Here is a 17,682-nt window from a genome sequence, read left to right on the forward strand (position 1 = left end):
CAGACAGTGGCCAAGGGTCCAAGGCTTACAGAAGGCAAAGAAGCCAACTGGGAAAAACCTGCCAATCGACCGCCGTCTCTCTATCTGCAGAGGTAGTGAGCTCCCTGGTGGGGCAGGTGTGTAAACCAGGCTTTCTCGGATGCTGGAGTCATCGAGATTCCGCGATCCTTGGGTTTGATGAAGATGCTCCGGTGCTGCGTTTGATGTCAGTGTCACTCAGCCCATTGACATCGCACTGTCTGGGGTGATGTCAGGTTTCCACACTCCCCTGGCGAGGAGCGGGGAGGGGGAGGCCTGAGGTCCTGCCTCCGTGCAGGTTGGGCACTGCTTGAATCTGAACCCGTCCGTCTGGCTCCATCACAGTGAGGCTTCTGACATGGAACTGCCGGCCGGCCGTGGAGGCTTGCTCAATGCTTCCTGGCTTGGCCCTCTGGTGCTATCGGAATCTCGCACCTGATGGGGGGGTGGGACAGGGCAGGGCAAGGCAGCAGTGGCGGAGGGGACTGCTAGGAGATGCCAGTTACAGGAAGTGGCTTGCTCGGCTTTCCCTGGGCTGTGGGTCCCCGTCCTCTTTCAGGCTGTGGTTTCCTGTGCCGGGAGCTCCCTTCTTGCTCCACCAGTTCTACATTTCCCCAGGTACAGGGGTGGGGCAGCCTCAGGGCTGTTGGACTGGAGAGGGCCTTGGGAGGGCACCAGGAGGCCATTTCTCAGAAAAACAACAGCGATTGGGTGTTGCGCTACCCCTCCCCCTCCCCCCAGCCTTGAGCCACCAGGGCCCTCGAGGCTCTGAAGGATGCTGGTGCCAGCAGCCGGGCTGAATGGAAGATGAAAGGCACCCTCAGGGCCAGCCTGGCCCAGGATGCCTGCATTCAGTCCTGTTTCCTCCCCTATGGCCCCAGAACCCGGCCCCCAAGAGCTAATGGGCACCTGCTGGGGTCTTAATGAGCGAGCCAGGGTTAATGGGTTACATATTCACCAGCCTCCCGCTGGCTCTCAAAGTCCACACTGACCTGGCGCAGTGGCCACTGCCTTTTCCAGCTTTGACACCTTGCAGCTCAGGAACGGCGCCGGAGAGGTCAACAGGTCCCCCAGGAGCCCCCGCGGTTCACAAAGAAGATTCCAGCTCCTGCCGTGGTTCCTTCCTCCTGGAACGTCCCCCACCCCCCACCCCCGCACTGCGAGCCCAGCTCTGGCCGGATTTCCAAGGCACCCATGCTGGTGTCTGCCTTGGTCTCAGCGCCCCAGGCACCTCGTCCTTGATGGATCGCATGGACAGCCAGCCTCCTGAGAAGCCAGGACGGCATCGTAGCGGAAGAAATGGGTTGGAGCTGGGGCCGGGCTGGTAGTGGTGACTGTGGCAGGGCAGGGGGCTGACTCCCTGCGGACTTTGACCTGAAGGCTGGGAGGAGGCACAGCCCCCCCACCCCATGCAGAGGACAGGAGCAGGTGGCCCCAGCACCCTCTCCTTCACGCTGGCGCTCACCCCAGGAATCAGGGAAGGGGGATACAGAAAGACTCCCCTAAGTCTTTTACTTCGGGGAACCAGAGTCTTTGGAGTGACAGCTCCTAGACCCCCCGACTTGTAGCCCCAAGAGTCGTGGAGAGGACATGTTTTGGGGAGGCAGGGTGTCCCCTCCTCCCAGGGAAACCTTTGGCCTGGATCTGCTCTGTGCTGACACCCAGCCTCTTTTTTTTTTTTTTAAGATTGATTGATTTATGTGAAAGGCGGAGCCACAGAGAGGGAGAGACAGGGAGACAGATCTTCCATCCACTGGTTCACTCCCCAAATGGCCGCAATGGCTGGGAACTGGCCAGGTTAAAGCCCGGAACTCCATCCAGGTCCTCCATGGCCGGGGTGGTGGGGATCTTGTCTGCTCAGGTACATTAGCAGTGAGCTGCATGGGAAACAGGGCAGCTGGGACTCGAACCAGCCAGCAAAAACCCAGTCTCTTTCGTCCCTGCCCTGGCCACCCTAGGAGCCAGCCAGGCCCCGTTCCCACCTGGAAAAGTTCCTGTGCCTTTAAAACCTCCTCCCACCCTGGGCCAGCACAGGGAGAGAGGGGAGGAGCTGGGTCTAAGCTGGGGATAGGGACTTGGTTCCTTGCTGGTGTGGACCCTGGAGCCTGGAGCCAGGCGGGCGGCTGGCTGTGTTCCAGTGCTGTGTGGCCCCGAAGCGTCCGCTGACCCTCTCTGAGCTGTGGAGGAGCTCAGGCTTGGGGCTTTCCAGAGGTTTCTGGGGGAGGCAGTGGGGGGGGGGAGGGCGGGATGCCATCTTCTGCTGTAGCACATGCTAGCCGTGCTCCGGAGGAGTCCCGGCCTTGGTCTGCCTACCTGTGCAGTGGGCGTGAGCTTCAGGGCGAAGGGAGTGAGATCAGTGTGCATGGTTGCCGCAGAGGGGCCGCACAGGTAGGCAGAGCCCCTGGCGTGTTTGCCGGGACAGGCTCTGGGCTGGAGTCTCTGTGTCTGGTCTGATAAATGGGTTTGGGATCTTCTGCCTGGGCTTCCCGCCCGCTCCGCCTCACGTGTGTCAGAGGGGCGGCGACGGGTGCCGGGGGCAGATGGGCAAGGATTGGCATCGAGCCCCTTGACTCTCCCAAGAAGCCATGGCTGGGAGAATGGCACTTGAAATTGAGAGGGAGGAATGCAATGTGGAGGAGCTGAGGATCTGCAGCCCCTGGGGGCTGGGTGGGCAGCCCTAGGGTGGAGCCCGAGCTGGGATGGACTCCACCCCTCACTACCCTACCCCCACCCCAGGCCACTGTGTCCTCAGGGCTGAGCTGACCCCTCTCTGGGCTCTGGCTCTGGCTGTGGGCGGGGGCGGGGGCAGGGGCAGGGCAGAGCCAGCTGTACAAAGGATTTTGCCATCTTCTCCAGGGGGCGCCACCACCTTCAGGTCACAGGGCCCGGGGTTAAGGGTCAGGGCACAGGTGGCCTCGCCCACGGGTTTCCTGCGGGTAGTGGTCGTCCATTCTAGGGACCAAGAGTTTTTATTTCCTAATGCCGGGCGTGGGGTAGGCAGCGAGGGAGACAGATTCAGGGCTGGGTAGCGGTCACGTGCCGCGTCCCCGCAGCACCCCCCACAGGTGTAGGCCGTGCTGGGAGACCCCTGTGCTCTCCACAAGGGGGCTGGCGGGGCGGGGGTGGGGGAGGGAGGAGGTGAGTGGCGCGACTCCGGGGCCAGCTGACCTTGGGTAAATTGCTTCCGCCTAAGTCTGCTTTTCCTGTCTGAATGGGCCCGGGGCTGCAACCCGGCTTTCCCTCGATGACACAGACTTCAAGCGGGCGTTTTGGGATTAGCAGAGAATCTCCAGGCCGGCTGCTCTGCTGCGTCCCGGGATTGTGTTGGGAGGGGGTGGTGCTGCCGGCCGAGTCAGCATCTCTGGGTGAGTGAGGCTTGCACATTCCTGGGGACAGGGAGCTCATCACCTTCTGTGCACAGCTTGCCCAGGGCGTCCGGGAGTGGGGGTTGGAGGAGGGGGGAGAGAGAACCATGACTCAGGGAGCCAGTGACCCTTGTTCTTGGCGGGTGAGGGCCCAGGGGGAATGGAGAGCAGTGTCCAAGGTCCCCTGGGCCGGGCCCGCCGCTGCTCCTGCTTCCTTGGTGGGCTGGCCAGGGACATGCAGCAGCTTGGGGTAGGTGCAAGGTGGCCAGGCTGACACTGCTAGCCTGTGTGAGGTTGGGTGGGCTCTGGCCTCTCTTTGGGTCCTAGGCTTTTCACTGGGTTCCTGTGGCCTGAGGCACCAATGTTCCTGGGTGGACAGCAGAACCAGTCTGGACACTGGGACACCCCCCCCCGTCCCCCCCACCGCCTGCCCTGGGCCTTGTTCTGGGCAGTGGCAGGGTGTGGTGAGGCCTCTCAGGTTCAGGTTCAGGTTCCGGGCTGGTGCCCGGGGTTGGGGGGTGCCTTCCCCACTGCTTTAGGAGCTGTTGTCTGGGACACTGCAGCTCTGAGTTCAGACGCTCCCCCAGCAACTGAACGGGACAAGGGTGAGGCACAGGGCGCTCTGACCAGTCGACCACCGCCCTTTGAAGGGGGCCGGGTCTGGAACCCCTTTCCCAGGCTCTGGGTCCCTCCCACCTCCGGCCCAAGGCCCTCCCAGGGCGGGTGTGACCTTTAGTCACCTGCAGAAAGCCAAGTCACTGTGCCTCCTGCTGTGACTCCGCCTGGCCGGACCTCTGAGCGAGGACCGCCTGTTCCACTCTGTCCAGACGCATCCAGCTGCCCCTTGGGGATGCTGGGCGCGCCCCGGCTGGCCTCTTGCCCACTCTGGGACTAGGTAAGCTCAGAGGTCTTTGGGGTCCCACTGCCCCTTACTGCACCTGCAACCCCCTGGGAGGTGTCCACCCCCAAAGCAGCAGGGGCGGCAGGCGTGGCTTCTCCCAGGAGGGTTGGGGGGGATGTGACATTCCCAGGCGGTCAGTCAGCCCTGCTTCCTGCAGCTGAGGGTCTCTCTTGGACCCCCACTGCCCCTAGGGCCTCAGGTGAGCCCACCAGGGCCACCAGGAGGTGGGGGTGTCTGGGTTTGAAGCCCAGCCTTGCTGCTGACCCGCTCCCTGGCCTCAGTTTCCCGTCCTGACTCTGATGGGGGTGGGAGCCCCGCCTCTGGCTTTCATATCCTTTTAGTGAGTCTTTGAGAAAACCAGTGGGGAGGGGGTAGGAAATGGTAGCCCAGGCCACCAGCAGGGAGTCTTCCGCAGCTGTTCTGGGGACTGCTGGCTTGGAGGAGGGGGTGGGGCTAGGCCTGTGGGTTGGGGAGGAAGAGGCGGGGCCAGTGCAGCCCCCTTCCCTCTCCACAATCTACTCCTCTGCTCCTTGGGAGCCTCCTAGGGTCCTGGGGTGGACAGGGACAGACAGGGAGGCTACGAGGCTCTCAGGGGTCATTGCCATCTCACCCCAGGGCCCTAAGGGAAATGACAATCATGGCCTCAAACCATGAGGCTGGACCCCCAAGGCACCCAGTGGGATTGCGGGCTGTGTGGGGCCAGAGCAGGGGGACGCTGACCTGGCCCAGCCGCCAACCTCCAACACGTGCTGGGAACGGTCTGTCATCAACGATTGAGGGCACACGTTGCTGGCCCGGCTTCTGAGGCCACTTGGACCTCCCAGCATGGCTGCCCCTATCAGGAAGCCTGGACCCTGACCAGGCTGCCCACCCGACCCCGGGTGTCCGTGTGTCCAGACAGCCGTCAAGCCTGGGCAAGGGTGTGGACCATCTCTCCCGCAAGGAGGGCGGGGCCCCATTGGCACTTTGGCCAGACAGAGTCCTCTGACTCTGCAGGAGCGATGCTGCCTGGAGGGTGGCCAGGGAGAGGCTCCGGGCGCTCAGGTTTCAGGCTCGGATGGTGGTCCAGGTGCAGAGGGGCTGCTGTGGATCCCACGGTGGGGACATGGGGTGGTGTCTGCTGGGCTCCCCACCCCAAGCCTGGGGAGAGCTCCACCTTCTGTGCTAGTGTGGGGCTCTGCGACCCTGAATGGGGGTCAGGGTCACTGAGAGAGGGACCCAGCCTGTGCTCCCTTGCAGGGGCTCGTGGCCGACACCTGCTGTTTGGAGGAATCTGGGTCACAGCCCTCACCTGCTGCCACAGCCAAGGGCACCTGCCCGGGCTGGCAGGAAGTCCACAGGGGACATGCTCAGCGGGCAAGAGCCCTCCCCTGCCCCGCTGCTGTCCCCATACCATGAAGCCCCACCCCACCCCCATGCAGCCAGTGTTTGCACTTCCTGCGTTCTAACCCACTTGATTTTTCTGCAGCCCCGGCCAGCGAGACCACTGAGGTTGCGATATCAGCCTGCAGCTGCAGAGAGAAGTGACTTGCTCAAGGCCCACAGCAGGTGACTTCAGACGCACAGGGGCCCCCTCAGCCCCTTCTTGGGCACCTGTCCTGCTGGGCTTGCACCCAAAGCTCCTGTCCCCTGCCTGTCCTGCTCGGTGCAAGACTCTGTCTGGCCTGTGTCTGGGAGGATTCCCCGGAACCTGTGGGTGGCTGGCAGCCTGGCAGGAGGCGGACAGACCCAGCCAGAGATGCGTGGATGGCGGGAGGTCACCAAGAGCCCCCTCCGCTCCCCCACACCTCCCTCCCCAGGGGCATGGGGGGGCAGGGTCGGGCCTGCTGCAGGTCACCCTCCTGATTTTTCTTTTTTTTTTTTTCTTTCTTTTTTTTTTTTTTTTTTTTTTGACAGGCAGAGTGGATAGTGAGAGAGAGAGAGACAGAGAGAAAGGTCTTCCTTTTTGCCGTTGGTTTACCCTCCAGTGGCCGCTACGGCCAGCGCATTGCGCTGATCTGAAACCAGGAGCCAGGTGCTTCTCCTGGTCTCCCATGCGGGTGCAGGGCCCAAGCACTTGGGCCATCCTCCACTGCCTTCCCAGGCCATAGCAGAGAGCTGGCCTGGAAGAGGGGCAACCGGGACAGAATCCGGCGCCCCAACCGGGACTAGAACCCAGTGTGCCAGCGCCACAAGGCGGAGGATTAGCCTGTTGAGCCAGGGCGCCGGCCCACCCTCCTGATTTTTCAGCAGGACAAGGAGGCCTGGTCGGGGAGTCTTGGAGAAGATTCTGTGACCGCGAGCTCCTGCAGGGTGTGAGTGGCAGCCATTCCAGCCAAGCCCTCTCGTCTCTCCAGGAGCCGCTTGGGGGGCTCCCGTCTGTTAACTGGCCGGTGAGTCCCAGCCCTGCAGGGGCTCGGTGGATGCCGAGCTCCGTGCTGTGCAGTGGGCCCCCGGGAGGCAGAGGAGACTGTGCAGAAGTAGGGGCAGGTGAAGTCTTGCTTGGGGGGGTCCCTGTTGGAAATGGGGGCCTTTGCTAGAGATAGGGAGCAGTGATGTGGGAGGGCAGAGACGGAACCTAGAGCTGCCGGCAGAGGGAAGGTTCTGGGCTAAGGTCTGGGGGCTACAAGGAAGGAGACAACAGGCCCTGTCTTTCTGAGACCTGATTAGACTGTGCCCCGTGCAGGTGGGGTCAGCAAGCGCCCCCTGGCTGGCGAGTCATGAAGAAGCCGTTCGTGGTGGTGGGCCTGCTGGCCGTGATCCTCGTGTTGGTCATCATCAGCCTCGCCATCTGGCTGCCCTCCGCCTCCAGGCAGCCTGAGCATGTCTACACCAGGGCGGCCGTGGCCGCCGATGCCCCACGTTGCTCCGAGATTGGGAGGTTAGTGGTGGTGGTGGGGGCGCTGGGCTCCGGGCAGGGCCTGGGGCCAGCTGGGGATATGGGCCCTGGGCAAGGTTCTGGCCCCTCTGCAACTTGGTTTCCCCGGCCCTAAATAGACTGCCTGGATGAACAGCATCGTGCACAGGCAGAGTGGCCTGGCCTTTCTCCTTGGGCCCTCTCAGTAGCTGGTGGTCAGGGCAGAGGGGGCAGGGACCAGCGAGACCCCTTTTCTCAGCTCTAAGAGGATGAGGGGACTTCAAAAAGTTCATGGAAAATGCACACCAGGAAAAAAAAATCGTGGATTTAAAAAGTTTTGCACTGAAATACACATCTTTTAATTCTATTATTCCACAAATGATTTGAAGACCCCTTGTGTCTGTCTCTATGGATAAACTGTTTTATTCTTTCTTCTTCTTCTTTTTTTTTTTTTTTTCAATTTATTTGAGAGGCAGAGTTAGAGAGAGAGGGAGAGACAGAGAGAGAGGTCTTCCATCCGTTGATTCACTCCCCAGATGGCCACAACGGCAGGAGCTGGGCTGATCTGAAGCCAGGAGTCAGGAGCTTCTTCCAGGTCTCTCACGTGGGTGCAGGGGCCCAAGCACTTGGGTCATCTTCCACTGCTTTCCCAGGTGCATTAGCAGGGAGCTGGGCTAGGGCTTGAATTGGCACTCTGATATGAGATGTTGGCGTTGTAGGCAGTGGCTTAACCCTTTGTGCCACACTGCTAGCCCCTAAGTCTTTTAAAAATAACAGTTCTTGAGGCTGGCACTGTGGTGCAGCTGGTGAAGCCGCCACCTGTGACACTGGCATCCCATATGGGCAATGGTTTGTGTCCCAGCTGCTCCACTTTCCTATCCAGCTCCCTGCTAATGCACCTACGAAAGCAGCGGAAGATGGCCCAAGTGCTTGGGCCCCTACCACCCATGTGGGAGACCTGGATGGAGTTCCAGGCTCCAGGCTTCAGCCTGGCCCAGACTGGGCCATTGTGGCCATTTGAGGAGTGAACCAAGGGATGGAAGATTCCCCCCAACCCCCTGTTACTCTGCCCTTCAAATAAATAAATAAATCTTGAAAATAAAACTCTTCTGTCCTTTTTAGGGCAGGGAGGCAGGGGGAGGTGAGTGACAGGTGCACCCAGGAGGCGGGGTCCCAGGGGTTCTCACCGGCCCCTCCATGTCCCTGGCAGGGATGCCCTGCGGGACGGCGGCTCGGCAGTGGACGCGGCCATCGCGGCCCTGCTGTGCATGGGGCTCATGAACCCGCACAGCATGGGCATCGGGGGCGGCCTGTTCTTCACCATCTACAACAGCACCACAGGTGAGTGGTGGGGCTGAGGCGGGGGGTGGAGGCAGTGCATGTCCGTCTGAGGCTGGGGGAGGTAGCTGAGCGGCCACCGGGCGCATGGGGGGTGGGCAGGGACAGGGGCTGGGGCTCTTCTTGCCTGCCCACCTGCTTCTTCCTCCTAGGGAAGGCTGAGGTCATCAACGCCCGTGAGGTTGCCCCGGCGCTGGCCTCTGCCAGCATGTTCAACAACTCCAAGCAGTCCCAGGAGGGTGAGCCTGGGGTGGGGGCGGGGAGGGGGAGTAGGGAGCTGGACCCGGTGCAGGGCTGGGCGGCAGCTTTAGGGTCTCTCCCACCCCTTCCTGGCCTCAGATGCCCCCCCATGACCACTCAAGTCTATCACCATGGAGAAAAAGGACAGGAGCGTCCATCTTTTCCCGCCATAGCCTCCCCTCCAGGGCCACCGGCAATGACAGGTGCCCTCCGTATCCGAGGGGCTGTGTCCATGGATTGGGCGACCACGGGTCAAAAATATAGGGAGGGGGGAAAATTGCACCTGTGCTGAGTGCTTGTCTTTGGTCCCTAAATGCAAACACAGCAGTCCCTAAACAACTATTTACATAGCATTTAGGTCAGATTACAAAGCAGAAGTCACCCACAGATGATTCAAAGTGTGTGGGAGGGTGGGGTGGGTTCTATGGAAATTACAGACCATTTTCTAGGAGGGACCCGAGCGTCAGTGGGGTTTGGTATCCTGGGGGGAGGGGTGGGTCATGCAGATGGGGGGAGGTGGAGGAGGAATGTCTTGTTCATATGCATATATATATATATATATATATATATATATTTGCTTGAGAGAGAGTTACAGAGAGTGGGGGAGAGAGAGGTCTTCTATCCACTGGTTCACTCCCTAAATGGCTGCAATGGCTGGAGCTGAGCTAATCCGAAGCCAGGAACCAGGCGCTCCTTCCAGGTCTCCCATGCAGGTGCAGGAGTCCAAGGACTTGGGCCATCTTCCACTGCTTTCCCAGGCCACAGCAGAGAGCCAGATCAGAAGAGGAGCAGCCAGGACTCAAATCAGCACCCATATGGGATGCCGGAGCTGCAGGTGGCAGTTTTGCCCGCTACACCACAGCGCCGGCCCCGGAGCACATTGTTCTAGCAGCTCTAATGTACCAGGGGTCACAAGGAGGCAGACGCCCTGCTGGGTGCTCTTCCCCGTGTTTAGCAGTGGGGAGGGGATGTGTGTTGATTGGTTTTACAGGTGGGATGCTAAGGCCCCGGAGAGATTGTGCAAATTGGCTGTGGTCACACAGCTGGGAAGCAGTGAACCTGAGGTTGGACCTAGGCTGTCTAAATCCTGTTATTTTTAAAAATTAGTGTGGGGTGGGGGCTGGTGCTGTGGTGTAGAAGGTAAAGCCACCGCCTGCAGTGCTGGCATCCCATATGGGTGCCGGTTCGAATCCCGGCTGCTGCACTTCCGATCCAGCTCCCGGCTCATGGCCTGGGGGAACAGCAGAAGATGGCCCAAGTGCTTAGGAGACGTCGTGGGAGACCCAGATGATGCTCCTGGCTCCTGGCTTCAGCCTGGCCCAGCCCGGGCTGTCACGGCCATCTGAGGAGTGAACCAGCGGATGGAAGACCTCTCTCTGTCTCTGTCTGTCTCGCTGTAATTCTGGCTTTCAAAATAAATAAATTTTTTTTTAAATTATTTATCTGAAAGAGAGACAGAGAGAGAACTCCCTTTTTCTGGTTCACTTCCCAAATGCCCTCCATGGCCAGGGCTGGGTCAGGCCCAAGTGGGGGATGAGGAACTCCATCCAGGTCTCCCACGAGGGAGGCAGGGCCCCAGTTACTTTCAGCATCACTGCTCCCTCCTGGGGTCTGCATTAGCAGGCGGCCGGGACCCCCTTCCTGTGCTTTTTACAGGTTCCTCATTCATTCACTCACTGTAGGGCTAGCTCTGCCGAGCATGGAGTGCGCCTTGCAAAATCAGGTCTAGCAGCTGGTTTCCCACGGAACCCCGGGTTCCTCCAGGCACAGCGCTGGAAGGCAAAATGCCTGAGTCAGATAGGGAGGCTGGGTCCAGAGAAGGGACTGGCCAGAGACTGGAGTTCATGTCTCAGCGCCAGCACAATAGAAAAAGCGAGGGGGTGGCCTGGGCCTGGGCTGGGGGTGGCTCTGAGCTGGGAAGGGTGTGGCTGTGGCTCTGTGGGGCTGGCACAGAACCCCAGACCCACAGGAACCCATGCATGCTACCATCTCCCCCGTCCTGTGCCCTGGTCTGCGCGCTGCCTGCCCAGCCCAGAGTGGACCTTAAACACCCCTGGTCCTTCCCAGTCTCACTGACCCTGTCTGTGAAATGGTTCGGGGAATGTGTGCCCGCTAGTCTCCCCGCCGCACACCTGCTGCGTGCGGCCACTAACGCAGTGTTCTGTCTCCCCAGGCGGGCTGTCGGTAGCAGTGCCCGGCGAGATCCGCGGCTACGAGCTGGCGCACCAGCGGCACGGCCGGCTGCCCTGGGCTCGGCTCTTCCAGCCCAGCATCCAGCTGGCTCGCTACGGCTTCCCGGTGGGCAAGGGGCTGGCGGCAGCGCTGATCCGAAGCCAGGCCGTGGTCGAGGGGACACCTGCGCTGTGGTGCGTCCGCGGGCAGAGCACGGATGGATCCCTGGACCCGCGGGGGCCTTGTTCTAAGCCCTGTGCTGCTTGGGGGCGGTCCGTGTGTCTGAGTGATGGCGCCACCCGCCTCCGACAGGCACTGTCTGTAGTTTGTCCTCGCTGGTGGGGGAGGTGGTGCGGCCGGGTCTGCGCCATCTGCGGCCTCACGGGGGCGCCTCTGCCGCAGCGAGGTGTTCTGCCGGAATGGGAAGGTGCTCCAGCAAGGGGAGACGGTGATCATGGCGCGGCTGGCCGACACCTACGAGACGCTGGCCCGCGAGGGCGCCCAGGCCTTCTACAATGGCAGCCTCACAGCGCAGATCGTAAAAGACATCCAGGAAGCTGGTGAGCAAGGCAGCCTTGGGACCCCACGGCGAAGCCTCCCCAACCCTCCCTCCCAGACCCGGCTGCCTAAAACCGTGCAGCAGGTGGAAGCTGGAGCCAGGAGGACTTCCTGGAGGAAGTGGTGGCTGGGCTACACATGATTTGGTCAAGCAGAGAGAGGAAGGGACTCGGAGCAGGGGAGAGAGACCCCCGGAGAGAAACGAGGGATGGGGGTGGGTTTGGCCAGAGGAGTTGGAGGGGCCTATGGGGACGTGGCAGTGGCCGCTTTCTGGGGTCATCTTGTTAGTGTTTCACAGAGGTGGGGATAAGCTTGTCACATTTTCTGCCGTTGCTGAGGCCTGGGGCTGCTTCCCAGGGCTGGGGGAAGATGGTGGCCTGCACTTAGGAGAGACCCTGCAGCCAGAGCGAGCAGAGGAGGCCAGTGAGCCGGGCAGGTGGAGGTTGGCAGCCGTGCGTCTGGCCATGAGTGTTGAGCACCATCAGGGAGGAGAGAGGGGCTGGGAGACAGACCTGACAATAGATAGCTACCTACCTCAGGGCCTTTGCACTGCTGTGCCTGGCAGGTGGACCAGTGGGCAGGCCCTCCAGGGTGGCCAGGGCTCCTCCACCCCGCTTAGAGTGTACCCAGTCCTCCCCGCCCCCCTGGTGCAGCTCCGTCCCCCACCACGGGCCACCCTGGCCCTGGCCCCCACTGCTTACAGGAGGCATCATCACCGCCAAGGACTTGAATAACTACCAGGCCGAGCTCATCGAGAACCCGCTCAGCGTGCGCCTTGGCGACTCCGTGTTGTACATGCCCAGCGCCCCGCTCAGCGGGCCCGTGCTGGCCCTCATCCTCAACATCCTCAAAGGTGAGCGGCCCCCGCCCCCGCCGCCGGCGGAGGGAGGGGCCTGTGACACCCCCTCCCCCTCCCCCATTGGCCCGGGCCTCACCACCGCACCACCCAGCAGCCTTTGGTTTGGGACACCTTCAGCCTGCTGAGCCCTCTCCGGGCCCCTGGCTCTGACCACCCAGGGTACAACTTCTCCCCGGCGAGCGTGGGGACGCCCAAGCAGAAGGCATTGACGTACCACCGCATCGTGGAGGCCTTCCGGTTCGCCTACGCCAAGAGGACCCTCCTCGGGGACCCCAAGTTTGTGGACGTGACCAAGGTAAGGGGCAGAGGCCCATGGAGAATGGGCTCCCAAGACCACCACAGCCTCATCCATTGCTACAACAAGCTTTGCTTGCAGACCTACTGTGTGCTGGGCGATGGGCTTGGTGGCCCTTGGTCCTGGGCTCTCTGCCCTGTGCTGCGGGGGTGGCGGCTGGGGGCAGACGGACTTGACAATGGGTGATCGGTGCTCCCTGTTCTGGCCATGTTCCTACCTCAGGGCCTTTGCCCATGCTATGCCCTTGGCCCAGGAGATTCAGGAGTGGATGATGCTTGGGGCGGGGTGGGGGTGGGGAGTGGTTCTGGCTATCATGTCGGAGACCCTCGTGCCAGGGTCCCTGGCATTCCAGGGTGGACTTGTGCCCTCCCTCCCCCCACACTGACCTGTGACCCACCCCAGGAGGGCCCCCGCTGCCCAGCAGCCCCTCCCAGCCCCCTGCTGTCTTCTCTCCCAGATGGGTTCTGCGTCTCTGTCCCCTCCGGCCGGTGCTGCCTGGCGTCTTGTCTCTGTCCCCTGCTGTGCCTTCCCTCCCAGCCCTTGCACCCCCTTGCTGCTCAGAGCCACACTTCCTGTTTACAAGGGCCATTTCCATGGGAAAGGCAGGCTGCTGTTCTAGAACCTTCTGGCTGCAGCCCATCCAGGCTGTCGCAGACAAAACGAACCCGAACCCCTTGCCCCCCTCCCGCTCTGCCACCTTGCTCTGTCCGTCTCCACCTGCCTCTGTCCACACACCTGCTCTTCCCCAGCTGGTGGCAGTGGCCAATGTCACACTCCGGCCGTATCACCCACCGGAGCTAGGAGCGCTTCACACGGCCCCATCAGCGCGTCCCCAAGGGTCCCTGCGTCCTCCAGATTCCGGGGGCCCCGCAAGTCCCCCTGGCGATTCGGCCATGACGTCTCTCTGAGTCTCAGCCTGGAACAGACCTCTGGCTGTTCTGGGAGTTTCCAAGGACAAGGGCGTGGCTTTCCATTCCCTGGGTTTCCTTGAGTTGGTCACTGAGTCCCTGGGGCGTGTGGGGGGACTCTGTGCTCAGCCTCTGGAGGCCCCTCCTCTCCTCTCAGCCCTGAGGACCCCATGGCTTTGAGCAGCTGCCTGATGACCGACGTCTCCGGCCCGACCTTGCCCGTGAACTCCACACCCCTGGGTCCTTGGGTGTGCAACAGGCTCCCGCCCCGCCCCAGTGTTTCCCTCCGAAGGCTGCTCGAGTCTTTGTCTTCCACTGTGATCTCCTGGGCGTCTGGGCCACCAGCGGGACCCTGCGGGAACGCCCCCGGCTCGCTCTCTCTTTGGCTCCAAGCCCGGTTAGCTCAGAGCAGAAGTCAGAGTCCTTATAAGTCCCTGGCCTGCCTCCTCCAACCCCTCTCCCTTCACCCATTTCCTTCCCTGCCTGTCACTCACAGGCCTGTAATGTACCTCACGGCTTTGCATTTATCCTTTATGTCTCATTCTGGTCTCCTTGCAAATGTCACCTCCTCTAGGAAGCCCTCTCTGATCACCCTGATCACCCTCTCCACCCCCTCCTTTCTGGCTTGAGGTTTCCAGCAGCTTACCTGCTTGGTTCTGCTCTCTGCCACTGTGAGGGCAAGGATCTATGATATGGGGTGGGGGCATCCCATGTGCCAATTTAGCCCACCCCAGGTTTTTAAAATGCATGCATATGAGAGATCTTCGAGAAGTTCGTTGGAAAAGTGTATTAAGAAAAAACCTATATGTGGATTTCAATATGTTTGGGTCCCAAATACACTTATCTTTTTTTTTTTTTTAAAGTCCTTTTTCACTTGAGAGATGAAGTTACAGAGAGAGAGAGAGAGAGAGAGAGAGAGAGAGGTCTTCCATCTGCTGGTTCACTCCCCAGATGGCCGCAATAGCCAGGGCTGGGCCAGACGGAAGCCAGGAGTTGAGAGCTTCTTCCGGGTCTCCCATGTGGGTGCAGGGGCCCAAGCACTTGGGTCATCTGCTGCTGCTTTCCCAGGTGCATTAGCAGGGAGCTGGTAGGGAAGCCGAGCAGCCGGGACTCGAACCAGTGCCCCTATGGGAGGCCAGCATAGCAGGCAGTGGCTTAACTTGTCAGACCACAAAGCTAACCGCTAAACTTACCTATAATTCAGTTTCCCATGAGCCTTTTGACTGCATGAACGAATGGACTCCCTGTGGCGGGTCTGGAGGCCTGAGGGACACAGGGACATTCCGAGTTGCTGGACGGTGACAGGGACAGGCTGCAAAGGGGCCCTGTGCGGCCCTGGACCCTGGGGAGCCCCGAGGGTGAGGGGTGCACAGGAGGGCTGTGACGGGGAGCCACGGTCGGTTGGGGACTTCCTGACGCCTGCTCGACAACCCTGTGCCCCCTCCCCGCCCTCCCCCCCCCCACCTCCTCAGGCCAGCTCTGGGGTCTCGGCAGGTGATCTCCAACATGAGCTCCGAGTTCTATGCTGCTCAGCTCCGGGCCCAAATCACCAACACCACTCACCAGACCGCCTACTATGAGCCGGAATACTACACGCCGGATGGCGGAGGCACCGCCCACCTGTCTGTGGTCGATGAGGAAGGCAGTGCTGTGTCTGCCACCAGCACCATCAACCTCTAGTAGGACTGCCTGGGAGTGGGCCGGGGCTTCCCCCCCACCCCGGGGGAGGGGCGGGGTCCCAGAAGGCGGCTCCATCCACCCCCTTCCTTGAGGCCTCCCAGCTTGGAGGGGTGGGTAGGGCCAGGTTGGGCGGAGGTGGGGGTGGGGGTCCGGCCCAGCTGCTCTGACCTGGTCCCCGCTTGTAGCTTCGGCTCCAAGATCCTCTCGCGAGTCAGCGGGATCCTCTTCAATGACGAGATGGACGACTTCAGCTCACCCAACATCACCAACCAGTTTGGGGTGTCACCCTCGCCGGCCAATTTCATCCAGCCAGGTGCGGGGGTAGCGACGCGCGTCTGGGAAGGGGCTGGCAGCCTGTGTGCGTGGGCAGGCCAGGCGGGCAGCCGGGCGGCTGACTGCTGTCCCCGTCTCCTCTTCCGGGCCGCAGGGAAGCAGCCGCTCTCGTCCATGTGCCCCACGGTCATTGTGGGCCCTGACGGTCAGGTGCAGATGGTGGTGGGCGCCGCGGGGGGCACGCAGATCACCACGGCCACTGCGCTGGTATGTGCCCCGCCCCGTCCGCCGGCCCTCCGCAGCCCCGCCCCCAGGCCGCGCTGACCACAGGCCCACCCCTGTCCACCCCTCCCAGGCCATCATCCACAGCCTGTGGTTCGGCTATGACGCGAAGCGGGCCGTGGAGGAGCCCCGGCTACATAATCAGCTCCTACCCAACACCACGACGCTGGAGAAGGACTTTGATCAGGTGGACGGGGCCTGGGAGGCGGAGTCATGGGAGGGCAGGCAGGGCAGCCTGGCCTGGAGACCTGGGTCTCCCTGGGAGATCAGGGAGTGGGCAAAGAGGGGTGTCCTTGTGCCTCCTGCCGGGGCCACCCTGAGCCCCTGCAGGATGAGGGCCGACACCTGCTCCAGTGGATGCCTCCGACCTGCCCTTCCTGGTTACCTGGCTGGAAATGGCCCCACCTATGTCTTCGAGGCCCATGACCCCACAGGCGCGGTCTGAGGCATTGGGGCCCTCCTGAAGCCGCCTTCTCTCCCCCTCCCCACAAGGCGGTGATCACAGACCTGAATGGCCGGGGCCACGAGACCCAGATCACGTCCGGGTTCATTGCTGTGGTGCAGGCCATCGTGCGCACGGCCAGTGGCTGGGCAGCTGCTTCCGACTCTAGGAAAGGTGGAGAACCAGCCGGCTACTGAGTGCCCAGGGAGACCGGTGGCCCAGGGACCAGATCCACGCCAGGCCCAGGAGTGGGACTTTGGGGACAGTGCCTCTCCCGTGAGCAGCAGAACAATGCAATAAATTGGGGGCGCTGTGCCAGGCTCTGGGCAGCCTCGCTGGCCCGGCCCCCACTCTCTGGGCCTCAGCGTCCTGTGTGTGCAATGGAGCCGTCTGGCAGGGGGAGAGTGGAAGGTGGGAGTTGGAGATCTTGGAGCTGTGGGAGCTGGAGCAAGCCTTGGTGTTCTCAGGAGATGGAGAGCATGGTCCCCTTCCTCGCCCCTGAGTCAGGGGACCATGGGCCAAGCCGTCCTTTCCCTGGGTGGCACAGTAACGCGTGCTAGTATTGGCCACCAGGGGGCGCTGCAGCTTTGGCGTTGACTTGGACGAGGGCGGCCAACTAATGCAGGGAACACAGGGACCTCCCGGTGGGTGTCCAGGCCCAGGCTGTGCTAGGACACCGGGAGGTGAAGCTGGGGTCTAAGGAGTGGCGATTGGGCAAGAGGCTGGAGTGAAACAGCTCAGTCAGAGCCAGTACCCGGGGTGCTTTCCAAGCCTAAGCCCGGAGTGAGACCCAAGCTTGTGATGGGTTCCAGAAAGGGGCCCCAGGCTGCCTGCCCAGGGGGAAGAGTCTGAAGACAAGGGCCAGGCACAGCTCCTTGGCCCCCCAGCCCCACCCCCAGAGGGGTCTGCTGACCCTAGCCTCACACACTGCTGCCACACATCCCCACCGTGGAGGCCAGATCTGGGCGTTCCTTCGGGAGCATGGGAAATCTGGTGCTTCCAAGAGGGCCCCTGCAGGGGCTGGAGGCCTGGGGTTTGCAGGGTGCACCTCCAGATCCTGGGGCCCTGGAGTGCTCCGTCTCTGGGGCTCCCCGGGATGAGATGGAGGCTGGGCTGTGGGCTGTGGCTGCTTTCCACTCATTATTTGGGCCGTGGCCCCATTTACAGAGCTGTAGACTGAGGCCCAGGTTGCACAGCAGCAGCCGGGGTGGTGCTGGCCGGAAGGCTCCCGCTGGACAGATGGGAGGGTAGGCCTCCCCACCCCCAGGCTGAGGACCTGAATTCCTCCCACAGTCCCACCCCTGGCTGAGGACAGGCAGGGCCCAGCATGGGGCCTCAAATGATGGCTCATTCCCTCCCCTGGGCCTTTGTACCATGGCCTCTGCCTCCCAGGATGACTGGGGAGAGGAGAGGGGATGTCCCACCCCCTGCCCTGCCTGTGGGTTCTGACGCCTGTGGTGGGTGAGTGGGCTGGCCCAGCCCAGGAATGCACTTTGCTTCCAGGTTGAGCAATGT

The 17,682-nt window shown here is 61.9% G+C and overlaps 1 protein-coding gene across 1 annotated transcript; it reads left to right on the forward strand.

The window, feature by feature from the left end:
- The first annotated feature begins 1,053 nt into the window (after positions 1-1,053).
- On the forward strand, positions 1,054-16,520 carry GGT1 (gamma-glutamyltransferase 1). Its single transcript, XM_062182421.1, has 15 exons — positions 1,054-1,321; positions 5,753-5,832; positions 6,514-6,656; positions 6,950-7,144; positions 8,331-8,461; positions 8,611-8,697; positions 10,872-11,064; positions 11,273-11,430; positions 12,132-12,281; positions 12,446-12,582; positions 14,985-15,169; positions 15,356-15,483; positions 15,598-15,710; positions 15,799-15,912; positions 16,218-16,520. Exons 4-15 carry the CDS (start codon positions 6,984-6,986, stop codon positions 16,362-16,364), a joined length of 1,704 nt encoding a protein of 567 aa, XP_062038405.1. The 5' UTR covers positions 1,054-1,321; positions 5,753-5,832; positions 6,514-6,656; positions 6,950-6,983; the 3' UTR covers positions 16,365-16,520.
- Positions 16,521-17,682: the final 1,162 nt, after the last annotated feature.

This window comes from Lepus europaeus, chromosome 23 (genome assembly GCF_033115175.1).
Source record: "Lepus europaeus isolate LE1 chromosome 23, mLepTim1.pri, whole genome shotgun sequence".
Lineage (NCBI taxonomy): Eukaryota > Metazoa > Chordata > Mammalia > Lagomorpha > Leporidae > Lepus > Lepus europaeus.

Excerpts from the sequence above, each read along its gene's own strand:
- GGT1 (XM_062182421.1), top strand. The coding sequence starts at position 6,984 with ATGAAGAAGCCGTTCGTGGTGGTGGGCCTGCTGGCCGTGATCCTCGTG. Across the intron at positions 15,484-15,597 it reads GGCCAATTTCATCCAGCCAG|GGAAGCAGCCGCTCTCGTCC; the intron begins GTGCGGGGGTAG and ends TCCGGGCCGCAG. Across the intron at positions 15,711-15,798 it reads TCACCACGGCCACTGCGCTG|GCCATCATCCACAGCCTGTG; the intron begins GTATGTGCCCCG and ends CACCCCTCCCAG.